Source organism: Lactuca serriola, chromosome 7, assembly GCF_051521515.1.
Source record: "Lactuca serriola cultivar US96UC23 chromosome 7, Lser_US96UC23_V15, whole genome shotgun sequence".
In the NCBI taxonomy this organism is placed as follows: domain Eukaryota; kingdom Viridiplantae; phylum Streptophyta; class Magnoliopsida; order Asterales; family Asteraceae; genus Lactuca; species Lactuca serriola.
In genome coordinates, this window is record NC_136414.1 from 80,444,753 (window position 1) to 80,464,537 (window position 19,785).

Genomic DNA, 19,785 nt, shown 5'->3' on the forward strand with positions numbered 1-19,785 from the left:
ACAACCCTGATTCTTTCTTTCTTGATTATCTCAATTTTTTTCAATGTCGGTTTATTGAGATTAAAAAAACGATTTAACAAGAAGCAAACGTAAAAGATTTCAATAGGATCTAGCTGATTAGAGAATGTTTCAATAACTCTTATGCTTAAAGAGTGTCATACCATTAAATTTCTAACAAAAAAAATTATATATACACTAAAGTCCCAATATTTTCAACGATTTGACAAAAAAGTCCTAAACTTTAATTTTTTACAGTAAAGTCCTAATTGACGATTTGACAAGAAAGTCATAAACTTTATTTTGTTGACAAAAAAGTCATAATTACCGGCTAACCCGGGAAAAAGGGTAAAAATGTCAAAAACTACCGGTAATTTAGACTTTATTGTCAAAAAAATAAAGTTTACGACTTTCTTGTCAAATCGATGAAAATATTGGGACTTTACTGTATATATCCCTCCTTATTTTTCACATTGATGAAATCACCAAAAAAATACAAGTTCCCCGATATAAGAAAAAATTAATTTTGACAAAACTGCACAAATGGTCCCTGTGGTATGTTGAAAATTGCCACATTGGTCCAAAAAGGTTTGGACTAGCACCACAGATCCAAAGTTTTCATTTTGTTGCGAGTTTGGTCTAATCTGTTTTGAATTTTTATAAAATGACGATTTTGCCCTTTGTATTTTCATTATTTATTTATTTTTTAAATTACAAAAACTAAAAAAGGAAAAAATATATATTTGTATTATCACCCCCACCCCATATTTTTCTCTCTCCCATTTAGAAAAAGGAAACACCACCAGATTCTGGTGGCTGCTGGAGCACCGTCGTCCGACCACTAAAACCACCGTCGACGTCGGAACCCTAGAACTATCCGGCGTCGACTTCGCCGGAGAAAAAAAAACTAAGATCTGAACCTCCAGAGACCATCATTCTTCTTTCTTTCTGCTGCTACGATGGCCATCTCTCTCTCTCTCTCTCTCTCTCTCTCTCTTATTTTGTTATGAACCGCCTGTCGGACCATCCAAATCACCACCGATGACGAAGATCTAAACATCTCGCCGCCACGACGGAGATCTAGATTTGCTGGTTGTTCAACAAGAAAAAGAGAGAGAAAGAGGGTGAAAACAAATCTGAAAACTTAGGGTTTCGTAAAACTAGAAGGGTGGCGACGTTAGGGCTTTTGCTATGTAGACACCTCGTCGGAGAAGAAGAGAGTCGAGCGGTTTGATGGTTCCGACGCCTGAAACTAGAGTTTTATCGAGCCACAAACGTCATCGTCATCGTCGATGACGAACAGATCGAAGGCGTCGTCAGATGAGAAGATAAAAGACAAAGGCGATGATGGTTCTGACGAAAAGCAAATAGAAAGAGGGATAGATTGAGTCCGGTTTCCGACAGATCTACGTCGTCCTTAGGAGGGTTTCTTGTTTGTCGGAAAAACGATTTCTCGGATTTTGCAACTGATTTCTTGATTTCTGGCAAACCCGACTCAGTTCATCTATCTTCTCAGTTCGTCCTTCGCCCTTCGCCCTTCGCCCCTTTCTCAGATCTATGGCACCAAAAACCCTAGCCTCAAATATCAAAACCCGCTTCGTCGGAAGCCTCCATCGTCGGTGGTGGTGGCTGGTGGTGAAGGAGATAAGCAACTTTTTGTGTGAAACGAGAGAGAGAGAGAGAGAGAGAGAGAGAGAGAGTTTGCATTTTATTTACTTTTTTCCTTTATAAAAAATTATAAAAATAAAATAAAAAAGGAAAATTTTCTTTTTTATTTTTCTTTTAATCAGAAAAAATCTTTAAATAATAAAAAAACTGAAAAAGAAAAAGCAAGGGCAAATTCATCATTTTGAAAAAGTTCATAACAAATTGGACCAAACTCGCAACAAAATGAAAAGTTTGGACCTCGGGTGCTAGCCCAAACATTTTTGGACCAAAGTGGCAATTTTAAGCAAACCACAGGGACCATTTGTGCAGTTTAGTCATTAATTTTAGATAGTGTTTGTTTATTTATCAAAATTTTATAATTATTTTGTTGAAGGTAGGTATCTTCGTTACACTATGATAATCATAATATAATACACAATGTACATTTCATTATTTCAAGCACCTAATGATTGATCACTATGACATATATGAATACATTAGTTTTTTTGCGATGTCACTATTTTGTCATCATTAAAGAGCCACAAGAAAGATTTCATAATTTCGTCCATGATTCTCTGTACTTGGTCACATTTCAATGTTTTTGTATTATGAGTGAAAACCGATTTAATTGTTAATATTTTCTGGGGTTTTGATACGAGCATGGACCAATACGTTGGTTCTTTAGATAGGATTTTTTATTTAGTGTTATATTTCAAGATTTATTTCTCATAAATGGAAAAAATAAAATAAAAAAGGTAGGCATGTAGATGAACACAGTATAAAAAATTAAAGACTATACACTAAAATACCAAATACCAAGTTGAGGCCTCTTATAAGTTATATCTTCTAACAACCCACCTTTTAGAAGATTTCGCACCCTTTTTTTTGTTATCTTAGGTCACCCTTTCTTTCCATTTTCCACTTTCACCCGAATTTTAAATTTTATTACAAACTCGGTTCAAATTTAAAAATTTGTTACAAATATGTCCCAATTTTTTTTTTTACAAATTTATTTTTCTACAACTTTTATAAGACCTTTTTATAATAGTTTAGAAGATATTTTCTTCACTTTTTTCACTTTTTTTTTTTTTTTTTAATTACAATATTTTCTTAACCTATTTTTCTCAACTTTTGTATTGCTTCATATACAATAATAGCAAACAAAAAAAAAACTCTTTATTTTTGCATTACGTAATAAACATTAGCAAACCAACTTTTTTTAAATAATTGCTTACAAAAATTTTGTTTTATTATTTCCTCGAATTTTAAATCATATTTGTTATATCATCAAATCCAAGTGTCGCACAATCAACAGGAAAAAATTTGCTAATGTATATGAGACAATATGGTTTAAAATCCGAGGAAATAATAAAACAAAATTTTGTAAGAGATTATTTAGAAAAAGTTTTGGTTTGATAATATATACTCAAGCAATGAAAAGTAGAAAAAAAGAAGTTTGTTTGCTAATGTATATGAGGCAGTACAAAAATTCAAAAAAAAAAGTTTAAGAAAATATTTTCAAAAAAAAAAAAAGAAAAAAAAAAGTTAAGAAAAAAATCTTCTAAAATATTATAAAAAAAGTTAAAAAAGTTAGGAAAAATAAATTTGTAAAAAAATAAATTTAGGATAAGTTCGTAACTAAGTTTTAAATTCGAACCGGATTTGTAATAAAATTTAAATTTTGGGACAAAGGTATAAAATTTATAAAATGGATGACATATTCAACCTGAGATAGAAGTTAACCATACAGAAAACATTAGTTAGGTACCCTTTTAAAATATAAAATCAATTAGTTGGCAAGTTTAATACACTTTGAAAAGTTAGTTTACAAAAAACAGTAATATTCTTTTAAAAAAATATCAACTTAACTAACGAAAAGAACTTGCAAATTCACAAATTTACTTTTTCAAACATCATACCTTGCAAATTTGATTAGATTTTGCGATCATGACAATATTTTTGTGAATGCGATTTCAGCTTGTGAAAAGATAATAGTGTTTTGCATAATATAAGAACCACAAAATCGGTTTAATATAGTTATTTCTTTGAAGCGTAAGTAAACCAAGAGCAGTGTAAATAGTTAATGCGAGTAGTCCTGATGTTGGAGGTTGCGTGTTTAGTCTTGTACTTGCATTTTGTTTACTTCAAAAGAAACATTTTCAGAAAAGAAATGTTAGAAGGAATTTAAACATGGAACTTTTGAAAACCAACTTCCTGGGAATTTTATTCAGAAAAAAAAAAAGACAAATAGAAGCAATGAAAAAAAGTAATATCACGAATCCTTTTAGAGAAAAACATGATTATTTTATGATATCTTCTAAAAAGATGAGAAAAACACGAATCCAATATGGTAATTTCAGCATTGTTATAAAAAGGCGACTTATGGCGCACTATACCGTCTTCAAACTTTCATGGTAGCGATGCTAAACGTGGCACATAAAACAGGTCAATATGTGTTATGATGCGAGTTTTAAAGGCGCATTTATTTTTATTTTTCCTTTTTACCTTTTCAAATCAGGAATAAAACCATTGAATAATTATTAACTTTTGGTTATTAAATACTAATATAACTCTTCTAAAAACCTGATATATTTTATATAAAATAATATGGTTTCATATTTTATATATATACAAAATTATCATGTTAGGTCACGTCTTGAAAAAACGCTGTAACTTGTAAGAGCTATTTAGAACCTTGAATTTTAGTGGATACTCTTTCCATTTACATGTAAACACTTAATGACATACCACTAAGTGTGTTGGGATCAAAACCAGACAAAATAAATAATTTTGAACCATAAGCTTAAAAAACGGATTTCAATGGACAACCAAGGTTTATGGTTAGTGAGTAAATTGTATTTGTAATAACAATGGTCACCTTTATCCCCAATACTTCACTAGATTCATACATAGCTGTACTGAGTTTGGCTATAAACTCTGATCTAGACTTATATTTTTCTAAAATACCCAAAAAAAAAACAGACAACTGTGACAATGACTCAATTCTCTCTGCAAAAAACATAAATACCCTCATTATCACATTGCTTATTCTTGTGGTTTCATTTTATTGCACAATGATCATTTTTACTACATTGAAAACGGCCCATTCGTCTAAAAATTAAAATTTATCCCATCCATGGAAGCATTGCATTTGCACTTTACATAACTAATTGCATCAAATACTTGACAAAAAAAAAAACACATGTACCAAAGAATCCAAATCATTCATTCCTCTAAAGTCTAAAGCATACCAACATCCAAAATACTACAAGTCATAACAACCAAAGATGCACAAAACCACCAACAAATATATACATATATGCATATATATAATTGTTAAATCAAACCCCTAAAAATCCTGCCAAAAACTTACCCATAAGTAAGTCCTCATCCATGGTCAAACAACACGCTGAATAATCCGGTCCACGTTTGCTGGGTGAGCACAGTAAAGCTTAATACAGAGAGAGAGAGAGAGTCAAGGGCAAATTTGTCATTTCCTATATACAAGCACCATTTTAACACTTTAGTTTTCTCCTCCTTGGGTTTGGTCCCAAACATAGAACCTTAAACAACATCATTACATGGACAAACATCATCAAAACAAACCTACGTATATTATATAATATTATTATAATACCCTACCCAATCTGTCAATAACTTCTTACCAAAAAAAAACTTGGGACTTTGCGACCAAATCTGACAAAAATCGTACCTTTACTTGGAATACTACCGAAACTTGACCGGAAAACCACACGTGCTGACCGGAAAACCACCTTTCAAATTGGTTTTATACATTTTTTTTTTCAAATAACCGAACTTGCTAACGACAGCTCATGAAGCTCACTAAGCATCCATTCCTCACCCGTCTGCCCGCCAAGAACAATTGCCCGAGTCCCCCCCACCACACACGTACTATGCCCCCACGCAAACCTGGGCGGCCGCCCGGGCACGTTCAATATCCGCCATGTCGGCTTCTCCTCCGTGGGGTCCAGAATATAAAGCTGTGAAGCCGAATGAAGCCCCGCCACCGACCCCCCAAACACAAGAATCCGCCCACCGGGCAGACTAACCGCCACATGATCCAACCGGGGCGGCGGCGCTATGCCGCCCGGGTTTCCGGCACCAGGCATTCCGCTTCCAGTCACCGACCTCCAACACGGCTCGTCTTCACTCAAATCCATAGTAAACACGTCACTCGAACGGAACCGGAGGGGCCCGCTTTTCGCAAGACCACCAAACATCAAGATTTTCCGGCCACCATACACTGATAGAGTGTGACCTAAGCGAGAAGGTGGGGTCCACGTCACCGGAATCTCTCTCCAAACCGGTTTCTCCATTGACAAGTCGAGCAAAAAAGTATCGCTTAAAAGCACACCAGAATCCGCACATCCACCGGAGACAATCAGTTTCGTCCCATCGAGGGTGCAGGAGCTATGCCATGATCTCGGAAGCGGAGGAGCCAGCCCTGAAATCTCCCGCCACGTAGGATGCTTCGCGTCCAAATCCAACACGAAAACGTCGTTCAGCAACCCTTGGGTCCCACACCCCCCGAACACCACCAAATTCGACCCGTTCACACACGAGAGCGTGTGGCCCCACCGCCCAGGTGGCGGTGAGCCGACTTTCACGTGTTGCCACTCGGGTTTACTAGAGTTTAAGTCGAGGACGAAAGTGTCATTCATCGGTTGCATATTGACACCCTCGCCCCCGAAAAGAACCACCCGGTTTCCAACCGCACACGCGCTGAAGTTGCACCGAGAGGGTTCCACCGCCCCGCCAACTGTCACCTTCCGCCATGTGGCCGCCTCGAGGGTGGTCAACTCCCGAGCCAACCGACCCCACCCCAACCTCTTAGCCCCGGGGACAGTTTCTAGAACCCTAGTTGTCTCACTACCCCAAGCATTCTGACACACCATTCTCCATAAATCCTCGTTTTTCGCAACCTCATAAAACCTCCTGCAAACGGACCCCACGGAAGCAATATCTCTCGGGGTCAACCGAGAGAGAATCTTTAAAGAAATGACTTCGTCACTTAACTGTAGGATCCCGCAGAGTCCACGGGTTGACCCGCGGGTCTGGTCTGGGGTTAACCGGCATGAAAAGAGACTAGATCGAAAGCCATCGGATGGTTTGATGGTTCCTTTTGTGGTGGAGCCTTGGAGTGGGCCCAGGTCGAGGTCGACTTCTGTAAAGAATTGGATACCGATGATGTGGGTGATGACCTCATCATCACCGTATATTGGGGTCATGCGTAATCTGTTCATTAATGGGGTGCCATCTTTTCTGAAATTTAAGAGTTCTCCTTTGAATTCGATTCCATCATCCAGACATCTTCTGATTTCTGAAACTACAGTTGAGTCCACCAGTGGATGCCTTCTTTTTGCATATGGACCTCTGCATTGCAAGAATCGGCTGCAAACAAATGCACAAGTTAGAGGTTAAAAAGACAAGTGTGCCCCTATTTTAAGCAATGTAGCAGTTCATGAAAAGTAACAAAATATCATTAATCCATATGGAGCTGTTTTTTGTGACTTATTCATACAAACAGAACCTTATTTGTGGTAAGTCATTAGGGTTTGTTTTCCCAATTAAACTCATAATTTCCCAAAATACCCCGTGTTGTATCATGTATGTCAACCTCCAAAAAAATACTCATTTCACACACTTAATAAACAGAAAAGCTTTATTATCACTTATTTTGGACAGAGCCTGCATTTATACGGATGTCTTTACCCAAACAACACTGATACATAAAGTTTAACAAACAGACCCCAAAATCTATAAATATCATCTAAGAACTAAGAGATCAGTATCTAAACTAGACTTTAAAAGCCTCCAGATTACTATGATCAAGTTGCTGTTCCATAATGCTACAAGCACATGATGTTGGAGGATGCTCCAAAACCAAATCATAGAGAAAACTTGTAGATATATAGTCAAAACTCAAAGCCATTTCTTTGATGGCTTAATGAAGAACATGCCCATTAGTATGAGTATGACCAAGGAAGACCAGATAATCAGGTTACAAACACCTATCTTTAATGAGCAAAGCTAGCCTAAGTACCAGTTGTTAATCTGTTGAGGATTAATGAAATTTGTGACACTATTTGTGAGGAATCAAACACAAGGTCATGTACTAGACCAAAATAACCTAGAAACTAACTCCCAACTCCTAAGTTACTCGTATTAAAAAGATCATAACAAACCTTTTCCCATGTTGCTAATATAGGGGATTGGAAAAACGTTTGCTGCATCTGGTGCATTGACGATTTAGTATAAGGTGAAGTTGGCACAAAATCTTCATATGGCAAAAATAGAATCCAACTATTGTTCCTATCCTATTCTAAGAGTGGGTTAATGAGGTAAAGCAATTCATTTCTTCACTCCCTTGAAAAAATTAATTGTGCATGCCAACAACAGCAGACAATAAAGAATGTTAGCTTAATGTTGTGTATATATATTATGTCAAAGTAAACCACCAAAAGAGACCTTATCAACTATAGTAACAATTAAAGCAACAAACAACATTTTTTAACCATCCATAAAGATCACAAGTGTATAACTAGAGTCCTAAATCCCCTAAAAATAAGTGCGCAAAAGTTTGCTGATTCCAAATGCAAAACTAAGAACAATCCTAGTTAGGTTCTGTACAGAAGTATACTCTACTAGATCTAAATACAAGTAATGACGCTTTGAAGATCTTCATAGATGGTTAAATTCAATATAAAGCTTCCTATTTATCAACAAGCATAGCTTTCGGTGCAGAGAACAAGCATGGCTTTTGGTGTAGAGAACATATTCCCACATGTTTCAAAACTAGTTAGAGCATATTTTGGTAAAAACATCAATTATCCAAATAAGATCAAAATCCCTACTAATTAATTTAAACGAGACTGAATAATGGTAACTAGAGCAAGAAAGAACATTAATTCCATTGATTCCTTACGCAAAAAGACCCAAAACACATTAACCCTCAACAATTACGTAATCAGCATCACGAAAACAAAGGCAATTCACAAGATATTATCTATGATAGAACTCACCAATTACGACCGAGGACTTCTTCAGCACGATACCCAGTTATGATCTCGAAAACTGAATTCACGTAAATAATGGGACTGTCAGGCTCCAACGCATCCGTAACAACGAACCCACACGGTGCCGGTTGAAGCAGGCTGTCGACGGGGAAAGGCAGCGGACCTCCATCATTCAATAAAAATCCTTCCTCGTCTCCGCTCAGATCAGAACTGCTACTATCCCACTCCATAAATAGCAAGACAGATATTAAGAAACAAACGCTTCACCCCATCAGAAACGCCTCAAATTGAACAGCAGAAAGAGAATAAGGACGGATGGATAGTCGAGTGAAGAAGAAAAATAACCGAATCCGTGTAAAATCGAGATGAAAGTCCAGCGAATTAGGGTTTTCGGTTTTCCGGATGAAAATTTTGGGGTTTGTGGTATTGTGAACGAGTGGTGTTGAAGACGTTTGGCAAATGAGCTCCTACACCGACCTACCTACATATCGAAGCGAAGCCAAGTTACGGAGTTAGCTTACACTCACTTCACACGTTTCCCTCTTAATTTTTTTCCCCTTTTTTTTATGAGAAAGGAAAAAATGTAGTATAAAATAGGTTAACTCATCAAAAAAATGAAACTTAGTTCGACCGAAATTATTATTATTATTATTATTATTATTATTATTATTATTATTATTTAATTATTTAGAAATCGTCTATTTAGTTATTTAGAAATTGTGTGCAAAATCAGTTAAACTAGGGTTTGGACCATCCGTCCAATTCTACGGAAATCTAATATGTCGAAAAACACAGTGCGACATGGATAAAATTATGTGGGAGAAATTTTGAGACAACTTTCAACGTAGTTTAAACATTTAAGTGTGTTTAAATCGTAACTTTATTTGTATACTTTTCTGGTTCACATTACAAATGAGTTATTCGTAAAATGGAACGTAAAAGTATAAAATAAGATTTCGAATCAAATAATTATATATGGACGAGATAGACAAAAATAAATATTTGAAAGTGTACCTTGAATGTATTAATTTTATGATTTAATACCACAATAAATACCGTAAATTTTTATAACGTGTAAATAAAAATAATATTAATAAAAATAAAAACTATAAAAACAATTATGTAAGGGACTAAAAATGTTTAAAATATAATAAGGTATCAAAAAGGTAACTTAAAAATATATAAATAAATTGAAAGATAAAAAATGTTTAATAAAAAAAATATTATGGTAGAAAATGTAAATATGAGATTTTTTATTAACATAAACAAATTTGCTATCTTAATGAAAAATTGAAAATGGCTAATGTCATAAAAACCCTCAAGTTTTTAGGGTTTTGTCAATTTTGCCAAAAGTTTAATTTTATGTCTGTTTTTACCCTAACATTTTCCAAAAAATGTTCGGTTTTACCCTTTTACCGGTGATAACAGGTTACCATTATATTAGCTTCACAAAAAAACCTTAAGTTTATAGTTTTTTAGGTTTTTACCCTTAAGTTTATATTTTTTTTTACACTTTTACCCTTTGTTTTTTTTCATATTATATGCATTCATGCAGAAAAATTATATTTATATATGAAAAAAATTTAATTAAATATTGTATTAACATTTTTTTAATGTTATTTCTTCATATATATATATATATATATATATATATATATATATATATATATATATATATATATATATATATATAGGTTTTTTCTTGGATAAACCATTTAACATGTAAAAAAACACAAATTAATATGTTTTTAGAGCTACAAGGACATATTTTTATGCATTTAAAAGTATACATATCAATAAAAAAAACTTGTTGAATCATAAACATGTTTATATAAGTATATACATATATTTTTAGAAGTGTAAATATGTATTTTGATATATTTTTTTTTAAAGTATAAATATATTTTTAGAAGTATATATACATATTTATAGACACTCAATTTCAGGCTTTCGAAGCTCTGACGCTTTCTGTCGCATTTGTTCTCTCTTTTGTTTACCTATCATTTTCACTTTCTTTAACCGTACTTAGGTAGCTCTTCGTTCGTTCGGCAGAGGCGTAGAGCTATCTACTTGGTCGCGACTGGCTCTGCTACGCTAGGTTCTCCCTATGGCGCTACGCATCGTTCCCTTCGGTCGAGCGAATCCCATTGTTCCGGTCCGAGAATCCCTATGTCTGAGGTCGAGCAGCTACGCTCTCGTTGGTCGAGGTTAGATCCTCGTATGTCGCCACTCTCGTCACTGGGCGTTATAAAAATGTAAAAATATGTATTTATAATTCTAAAAATTATATCTATAAAATACGTATTCATAATTCTAAAAATATTATTTATCTTTTTAAATGGTATAACCTTGCAAACACATACACACATAAAAAAAACATATATATATATATATATATATATATATATATATATATATATATATATAACATTTAAAAAAATATAAATACAATATTTAATTAAACATTTTTTTGTATATAAATACGATTTTCTGCATGAATACGTATATTATGAAAAAAAATACTTAGGGTAAAAATGTAAAATAAAAATTATAAACTTAAAGGTAAAAACGCAAAAAAAGGGTAAACTTAAGGGTTTTTTTTACGAATTTAATATAATGATAACGTGAAAAACTTGTTATCATCGGTAAAAAGGGTAATCCGAACATTTTTTTCGAAAATATTAGGGTAAAAACGGACATAAATCTCAACTTTTGGCAAAACCGACAAAACCATGAAAACTTGAAGGTTTTTATGACATTAACCCTAATAAAAATGCTTATTCCACATCTTATATTATATTCTATAAAACATATATCTTAATCTGGACTTAGACTTTTTTGGATTGAAATTATTAAAGCAAATAAAAAATAATTATGTGAGTGAAATCGTAGTTGCACGCGTTGTAGCGGAGACCCCTTTATTAAGCGCACAGAAAAGTATAAACATGTTTATGTATGGATAAAACGGCAAAAACTAAGATCTGAAAGTGTATCTTCTTTGGTTAATACCACAAAATATAATTAATTAAGAAATTATAATAACAAAAGTAATATTAATACAAAATGAAAACTATAAAAAATTATATAATGATGAAAAATGTTACTTTAAAATATAACTAGGTGAGTGACCCCGCTTTGCGGGTTAGATGTGAGATTTTTTGTTCGGTCTATATTCATGGACTATTTGTCTATAGAAAGCTTTAAAAACTCGAAAGTAGAATGCTTTAAGAGATAGAAGTGAAACTAGGATGATATAAAATGCAAATAACTAAACATACATTGCTAGAATATAGATTAAACTATACAATGGTCATATCTGTTCAACATGTACTCCAATGGTTGATGCATTAATTCTTGGGTCTATGTTGGGTTGCACTAATAAAATATGACATTACAATTTCATAAAAAAAATGATACTTCAGTCATATGTATCCAAATACATTCTTGAAAACAAATGCAAGCTTAGATTTAAACAAAAATAACTATAATCATCAGTATATTTTTTGTTAAAGTAATTTCTAAATCAACTGACTATAAAAAATACACTTACAACATTCCATCTCTTGTCTAGAGACTCATTTATAACCAAATTAGTATGTGAATACACCATAGGAGAAGCATAAAATCCCATTAACGTCCATGGCTCTTGATCATCTAAATTATAACAAACAAAACAAAAAAAGTTGAAAATTTTGTTCATAATATTAGCGAAAAACTGAGGCTTACAAACTCTTCAACACATACCAGTATCAACAATAGTATCTTGTTGAGAGAGGAAAAAGAACTCCACCACTTAGGAACATAAATACTTAAGATAGAAAGGTAAAACTACACAAAAAACCATTACATCATCAACCTTAAACCTAAAAAAATATATGGAAAAATTATTTGTATAAAAGCCATTGGTATATATTTCTTTTTCATTTAGCCACTAGTAACCTACAAAACCCGGTTAGCAAGTTTGATTTGCTTACATGAATAATTTTTTATGATGTGACATCTGATGTCCATATAAGCATGTGTTATACTTATGGACACATAAAAACAACAGTTTTTGACACTTTTACACACGTATGTGGCCATTTCACTTGCCATGTCAAATGCCAACTCATTAAAAAATGTCCAACTGAGAAATCGAACATGGTAGCTGTTTTTTAGCTCAATAATGGTGCAAATAAAAAACTCATAATGGCTTTTGAGGTAAAATGCTGATAATGTGTAATTTTCCCTAAAACGTTAAAATCTTGTTATTAATAAGTATTAATGTGATTACTCACCAAATGAGAACCGATTAGAAGAGCCATGTTGCTAGCATTTGGTGGTTGAACTCTACCATGCACATTCCCCAATCCATCCACCCACCTGGAAATGGAAATGGTGGTCTTAGTAGATGTTTCTCAAAATATTGAATTGTTCTCAAAAGACCGAACTAATAGAAAACAGATTTAATTTAAACATAACAATCAATACAATTACAAACTCCCAAACTCACATAAATAAAATGTTGGCAGAAACAGAAACTGGATTTTAATATCCAGTATCATCATCATCATCCATGGGTGGTCTCTGTACTTTCTGGATGAATATAAATGTAAAACTTAGAAAAAAAAAGCATAAAGGTTCTATTCTTAAATAAATTTCCAAAGTAGAAATTGTAAAAAAAAATAATAATAAAAAAAAAAATTCACCATGCCATCTAAAAACAGAAACTTTCCACCTTGTTAGAAAAAAAATAAACATCTTTTTTCAATAGAATGAAGTCATTAAACCATTAGAGTCTTTCCCAAATTCATCATAAACGAACAAATAAAAAATAATTATTTATATATCTTTTTTAAGCTTTTTTGCTTATAAGGTGTTATTTGAGGATTTGCCAATTATTTGTATCACTAATAAAATTAAGAATTATTTGAAGCTTCCGCTCAGTCAATAGAAAAAATATAAGCACTTTGTTATTATTGTAAAAATTATACAAACAAATTGCTATTATTGTTAAAAAATTGTAGTTACATTGTTATGATCTCAGCAAGCTGTAAAAAATGTAAGTACATTGTTATTATTTGTGAAATGAAACAACCATTAGCAAGATAAAAATAAGCAAATACCGAAAATAAAAAAGAAAATCCTGAAAAACCGAAACCCAAGTTAAAATGACTAATTTCTTTTTATTCCATGTGCAAAAAAAAAAAAACATATGATGTTAATACCTTTCAATAACCTATTGTTCGTGTAACTTAATTGCATTTGGTTGAAAAGTCATATGAAGTAGTTATCTTTTCCTCAGATAAATTCCATCGACTCATAATTATATAACATGAAAAGAAAAATACATTAAAAAAAATAAAACAAATCTTTAACAAACCCAAAAGCTATAAAAATGTAACTCACCTGAGATCATCCGTACTAATCTATCTAGATCAAGAAGTTCATCAGAAAACGAATGGTTCAACACACAAAGTTAATTAGTTTTAAAAGAGGCCTGATTAACCAAACATAAATCACAATTCCAAACTGAACATTGCTAAATCAAGTGCATTTGATATGGTAAAGCAAAAGTTCATACCCAATTTGGAAGCTAGTTAAAGGATAGAAGTATCTCCTCATGTAAACCACACTTTAACTCCTAATTGAGCTGATTGAAACTCGTGATTGAATGAATTGAAGTCGATCAAATCGATAAGTTATCACATAAAGCAATGGAAATAAATATTCAATAATGAATTATCCATACCAAATTAACAAATTTATTTCACAAACAAAGTCCTAACTTCATAATTATAATTTTATAAAGACCTAAACAGTAAACAATTATTAAGACAAACAAATATACCTAAAAATGGAGCCAAGTCACCGGTTACAGTTAATAAGCCTTCTCCCTTTTCAGGGTTTTCCGAATTTAGTTATTTGAAGTAGGTTCATATTATAAGCTATTTGAGCCACTATAGTTCAGACAAAACCCAGTCCGGAAGAAGTAGATGATGATGGAGTGTCGGTAGGTTTGCGGAGGCTACACGGTCGGCAAGAGAGAGTGTATAATTGGGAAGCAATTTTGAATTGGAAATTGACACTCTTGTTGAATACTGTAATGAAAAACAAAGAAGATAGAAAACAATTAAGAGAAGATGAGTGAGTATATTACATAAAAGATTCAGGAGTAGTTCTTCATCAGAAGAAAGAGATGAAGTCGGGTATATAGTATAATATACAAACTTAAATTCAAGGCCACATCCAAACATGTATGAGCTGTAATTTGTACTCAAATCCCATGATTTTATCTAAAAATAAGAACCTTTTGTTTGAATCTCAAGAAAAAATATCAAAATTGGGGAAAATGAAAGAAAAAGAACATCAATCGATGAAAAGAAAAATAAATGTAACATCAACACTACATAAGTATAAACCCCATATTCAACTCTTAAAAAGCTATATGCCTGGAAAACAGATTGATTTCTATTGACCTGAATGATATTGTGGGTGTTGATGATCGATTTCAGTGAATCGACTGTGGATTCCATAATTGAAAACAAAAAAGAGAATAAGGCTCAGATTGATAAATTCATCAGGATGTAGCCATCATCGTCGATTGTTGCATTGTCATAAACTCTAACTTCAACAAAATTGAAAAGAGAAGGCATTCATCAGAAAGAAATGTCCAGTAATCCAAAGACTGCAACCATTGGTGCTCTCTACTGTGAAATGAAAACGTGAAAAAAAAATCATTGATTAAATGAACAGAAAGGAATCTGAAAACCATATATATGTAAGTACCAAACAACCGACGGAGTCTGTGGTAAAGGTGGTGTTACTGGAGATTGCGGCAGATGAAATCGAAGAAGAAATGCGGAAGCCGGCAGATAGCAAGGATGTTGGAAGTGAGAGGAGGCAATGGAGGTCAGAACGCGAGCAAGGAAACATACCTAGAGCAAGTAGAAAATGGGCTAGTCTGGATCGGTGGTGAAGAAGAAGCACACAAATCCAAATACGATTGGTCCTGCGGTGACACATCAATACAACACGTACCCAAGACAATCCACACACTGATAACACGCAAGCAAAGAAACAATTTTTTTTAATCCAACCAATCACAGAAGAACATATACCCACCAAGAATATACAAAGTGGCAAAATATGACCCATAAAAAAAGACACAAATTTGCAACCCCACCCATAACCAAAGGACCAGTTTTGCCAAAAAAATCAAGATGTTCACTGTTCCTAAGGATTTTCAAACTTTAATATATATATAAGAATAAGGGATCAAAGTTGAAACTTAGAAATACCAATAATTTATCTTGAGGTATTAAAACTGCTAGACTAAAAATATTTGAAGGTAGAAAATGTAAATATAGAAAAGTTACTATGTAATATATGGGTAAATGTCATAGTAATCCAACCAATTATTAGGTTTTGGTTTAAAAGGTCTTTAATGTATTTTTTAGTAGTCTAGGTTATTAAACTTATATGTTAGTACCAACATTCTATTTTTCATCCGGTTTTACCAGTTACAACCACAAATCGAAGCTCCCTTTTATTGTAAACCTTTAAAAAAATCGTTAAGCATTTAAGTTATTGTTTTCGTGGTTGAAATTAGTTGTAGAAACTTTCCTTGCTTTATTCTCAATTTTGATTTGATGTTGTATGATACCACATGTCATCTACCTTTGACCACAAGCTTCACCATCTACTTCCATACATCACAACCACCTGTTAAAAAACCCCTAAACGAAAATACCATCCATCCATCTTACGCCAACATTCAAGCTTCCTTCGACAACCACCTGCTCAAGCCGAATCTCCAAAATGAACCACAACCTGCCAAACACCACCATCTTCGATTGAATGTTAGACTTTACAGAACCGTAGAGTAGCTCTCGAAGATCGATTTCCCAACGTCCTGAATGTTTATCTAAAAAATCATCTATAATCGGGTTCCTTTTGAGGTTTTGGAAGAATAAAATTAGGTTTTTTGAAATTTGAAGTACATTTTGGTGTTGAATCTTGTTAATGTCTAATGAGGTTTGAGGTAGACTCGAAAAACGATGTTTCAATCAAAAGTAAGATACTTTTAGCTAATGAATCTCTATTGTATCATCCTTATTAAATCATTCACCATTTACCACAAAGCTTTCGCTGACGATCTATTTTGATGAGGTAATGGCCTCAATTGAATCCTTTTACGTCACATGTAGATCAACGCCTCCATGTGATTGGTGATTTCTAGAGCAACATGTTCAGATGAAAGATCGAGACAATCTAGAAAACACTCTAGTGACAATTATTCTAATGTTATATAACGATATATAACTTCTCCTAAACAAGCTCTACCATTCTAAAAAATCGGATAAAATTTCCCCATGGATACCTTCGGGATGGGGGGATGTAACCGGTAAAACCAGATAAAAAAATAGATTCTTTGTATAATTAACTGGTCACATATAAGTTTAATGACCAGACCTACTAAAAAAATAAATTAGGGACCTTTTAAACCAAAACTCAATAGTTGGTTGGCTTAAGATGATATTTACCCTTGATATATTGTATTAAAGACTTTACAATTTAATTATGATTTGGAATTAGCATTTTTAATTCTGTAAAAAACAAAATGAAATGGATTTGTGAATAAAGCGAAGAAAGAGAACATCAGTTAACGACTATCCAATTGTAACGCCCTGTTCTGAATCGTTACCCATTTGGGTGTGGGTGATGAAATGTAGATGATTCGGGCATTCAGATTGGTTTTGGTGCCACGGGGTATTTTGGTAAATTGGCAGCGAGCCTTTATAGGAATTGCATTTTGTGTTCGGGAAACTTTATGACAAGTATGAGTTGATAAAAGTGTAGAGCTTCTCGATACCTTTTCATGGATATAAGGATGGTCGGAATCGGAGTTGTATCAAAGTTATGACTTTGAAATAATTTAGGGTTTGAGGGAAAACCCTAGTATGCGGGACGTACCAAGGCAGTACGTGGGGCGTACTGATGTAAAGGGTTCTACGTTGTGCGTAAGGGAATGTACGTTTAGCATACTACGAGGATGGGATCGAGGTGCAAGACCTCATGTACTGGGCGTACGAGGGTGAGTAAGAAACCCTAATATTTCGTGTTGTACCCTATATAAGCTTTATGTTAGCCTCTTTTGTTCATTTCTAAGCCAACCTCCATACCCTAAAAACCCTAGATCGACCATTTTAGCCTCTTGGTGGTGTTCTTGAGCTTTTAGAAGGCTTTAGTGCACATTTTTTCCTTGGGAAGGAAATCTGAGAAGCTTGAAGTTGTTTTGCTTAGTGGAAAGGCGTTGGATCCAGAATCATCATCTCGTGGGGAAACTTTATGAGGTATCAGGTTTGCATCTTGGCTTGCTTATGCCTAGATCTCTTCATGGTAAATCTATTATGATTTTGGTATTCATTTTGGGTCTATGGATGAGTTGGGTTGTTTATGGGCTTGTTCTTTCAAGTCTGAGTTTGTTTTGGTATCCTTGAGCATAAAGTTGCAAGATTAATGTGAATTTTGGTCTCATGCATGCATTAAGTCATATATCAAGTCCCTTTTAAGATTAAGAGCTTCATTTGGCCATGTATGAACATAAAGTTGGCAACTTTACGTGATAATCCAGCTCAGGGAGGTCAGATCTGTGTTTTAGAGCTTTGTCTTAATGGTTTAAGTGAAAAATCAAGTTGGGTTGAATAAGGGTGAGTACGTTGGGCGTACAAGCCTTCAAGTGAGTACGCTGCGCGTATGTGCTTGTACGCCTCACATACTCGATCTGATTGGGCCTTGTATGTTTAGGCTTTGGTTTGGGCTTAGTTGTTTGGGATTTTGTTGAGCCATCTGGGAATATATGTTGTGGATTAGGGAAAAGTTAATGGGCTTTAGGGTAAGGCCTAAGTAAGGGTTTGGGCCTAATTTGGAAAATTTAGCCATAAGTGGGCCTTGGATGATTTTTGGTTGTGGGCCTTTATGATTGTGAGTTTGGCTCTTAGTCTTGGACCAAAATAGGTGGGGGGTAAAATGGTCTTTTTACCCTATATATGGATTGTTGGATTTGGATTGGAACCCAATTGTTAATTGGATGTTATTTGTTTGATAGCGCGAAAATTCAAGCGGACCTGCAATTAGAGATTTATTCGTGGGTTCAATTGTTGAGGTAAGTCTCCTCACTATACTATGGGTCGAAGGCACCAATGTCAGCCCATTGGGTTTATGTATTATAGGAAGACCAGGGGTGGCCCTTGGAATTTGTATGAAAGACCAGGAGGTGGCTCCTGGAAGATCTGTATGCAAGACCAGAGTTTGGACTCTAGCAATTAAATAGATAAGCAGTTGTAGATGATATACTAGTTGTCTTTGGGATTCTTGCATGGAAGACGAGGAGGTGGCTCCTAGCACTTGTCTATAAGACCCAGGGTTGTGACTCCGACTAGGCAAGGAAAGACCATGATACGGATCGTGGCATAATGGCAAGACTATGGTTGGCACATAACACCTCCTATCGCATGTTTGATATGTATGACTCGTATGTTATGTTTGGTATGTGGTATTTGGGAACTCACTATGCTTTGTGCTTACAGTTTGTGGTTTATAGTTTCAGGTACTTCCGGTTTGAAAGGGAAGGGCCCGACTTGATCGCAGCGCATACACCTGTATTTTCCGCAAACTCATGATTTTGGGAATGTACTTTGATAATTTTTTGAGTAAATTACACGAATGGTCCCAATGGTTTAAGGTAATATGTGTGTTTGGTCCCTAACTTATTTTTTTAACTCGGAAGGTCCCTACTGTTTGTTTTTGTTACGCGTTTGGTCTCCGTCTTACCTAAAAAGACTATTTTGCCCTTGATTTTTCTAATTTTATTAAATAAACACACCCTCAACCCCACCCCCTCACTTTACCTTACCTACCTTGACATTTTTCCCAATTTAAATAATATTCCTTTTAGCTATGTAGGGACAAAGCACATAACAAAAACAAACAGTAGGGACCAAGCGCGTAACAAAAACAAACAACAGGGACCTTCCGAGTTAAAAAAATAAGTTAGAGATCAAGCATGCAAATTACCCCAAACCATAAGGACCATTCATGTAATTTACTCTAATTTTTTTTG

General features: G+C 34.1%; 1 protein-coding gene and 1 long non-coding RNA gene across 7 annotated transcripts; both read right to left on the minus strand.

The window, feature by feature from the left end:
* Window positions 1-4,849: 4,849 nt before the first annotated feature.
* On the minus strand, window positions 4,850-9,171 carry LOC145061262 (adagio protein 1-like). 2 transcript variants are annotated; one of them, XR_013687158.1, is made up of 3 exons: window positions 8,688-9,171; window positions 5,357-7,056; window positions 4,850-5,141 (listed from the first exon to the last, which is right to left on the minus strand). XR_013687158.1 is itself a non-coding variant. In XM_079008691.1 (2 exons), the coding sequence occupies exons 1-2, from the start codon at window positions 8,909-8,911 to the stop codon at window positions 5,448-5,450; spliced, it is 1,833 nt and encodes a 610-aa protein (XP_078864817.1). In that variant the 5' UTR covers window positions 8,912-9,171; the 3' UTR covers window positions 5,120-5,447. The 2 variants fall into 2 exon arrangements, 1 of the variants encoding a protein (XP_078864817.1); XM_079008691.1 differs by having other exon boundaries at window positions 5,120-7,056.
* A 2,775-nt stretch (window positions 9,172-11,946) lies between these two features.
* LOC145063038 (uncharacterized) lies at window positions 11,947-15,671 on the minus strand. 5 transcript variants are annotated; one of them, XR_013687814.1, is made up of 7 exons: window positions 15,450-15,671; window positions 15,140-15,370; window positions 14,512-14,761; window positions 13,174-13,256; window positions 12,959-13,043; window positions 12,426-12,509; window positions 11,947-12,335 (listed from the first exon to the last, which is right to left on the minus strand). It is a non-coding gene; the product is annotated as an uncharacterized LOC145063038 (long non-coding RNA). The 5 variants fall into 5 exon arrangements; XR_013687812.1 differs by having other exon boundaries at window positions 13,889-14,761; XR_013687815.1 differs by lacking the exon at window positions 13,174-13,256.
* Window positions 15,672-19,785: the final 4,114 nt, after the last annotated feature.

What these genes read in the sequence shown, in the direction of transcription:
- LOC145061262 (XM_079008691.1), bottom strand. Translation starts at nt 8,911, where the DNA reads ATGGAGTGGGATAGTAGCAGTTCTGATCTGAGCGGAGACGAGGAAGGA. An exon ending in GAAGTCCTCGGTCGTAATTG is followed by an intron (nt 7,057 to 8,687) that starts GTGAGTTCTATC and finishes ATTTGTTTGCAG; the next exon opens with CCGATTCTTGCAATGCAGAG.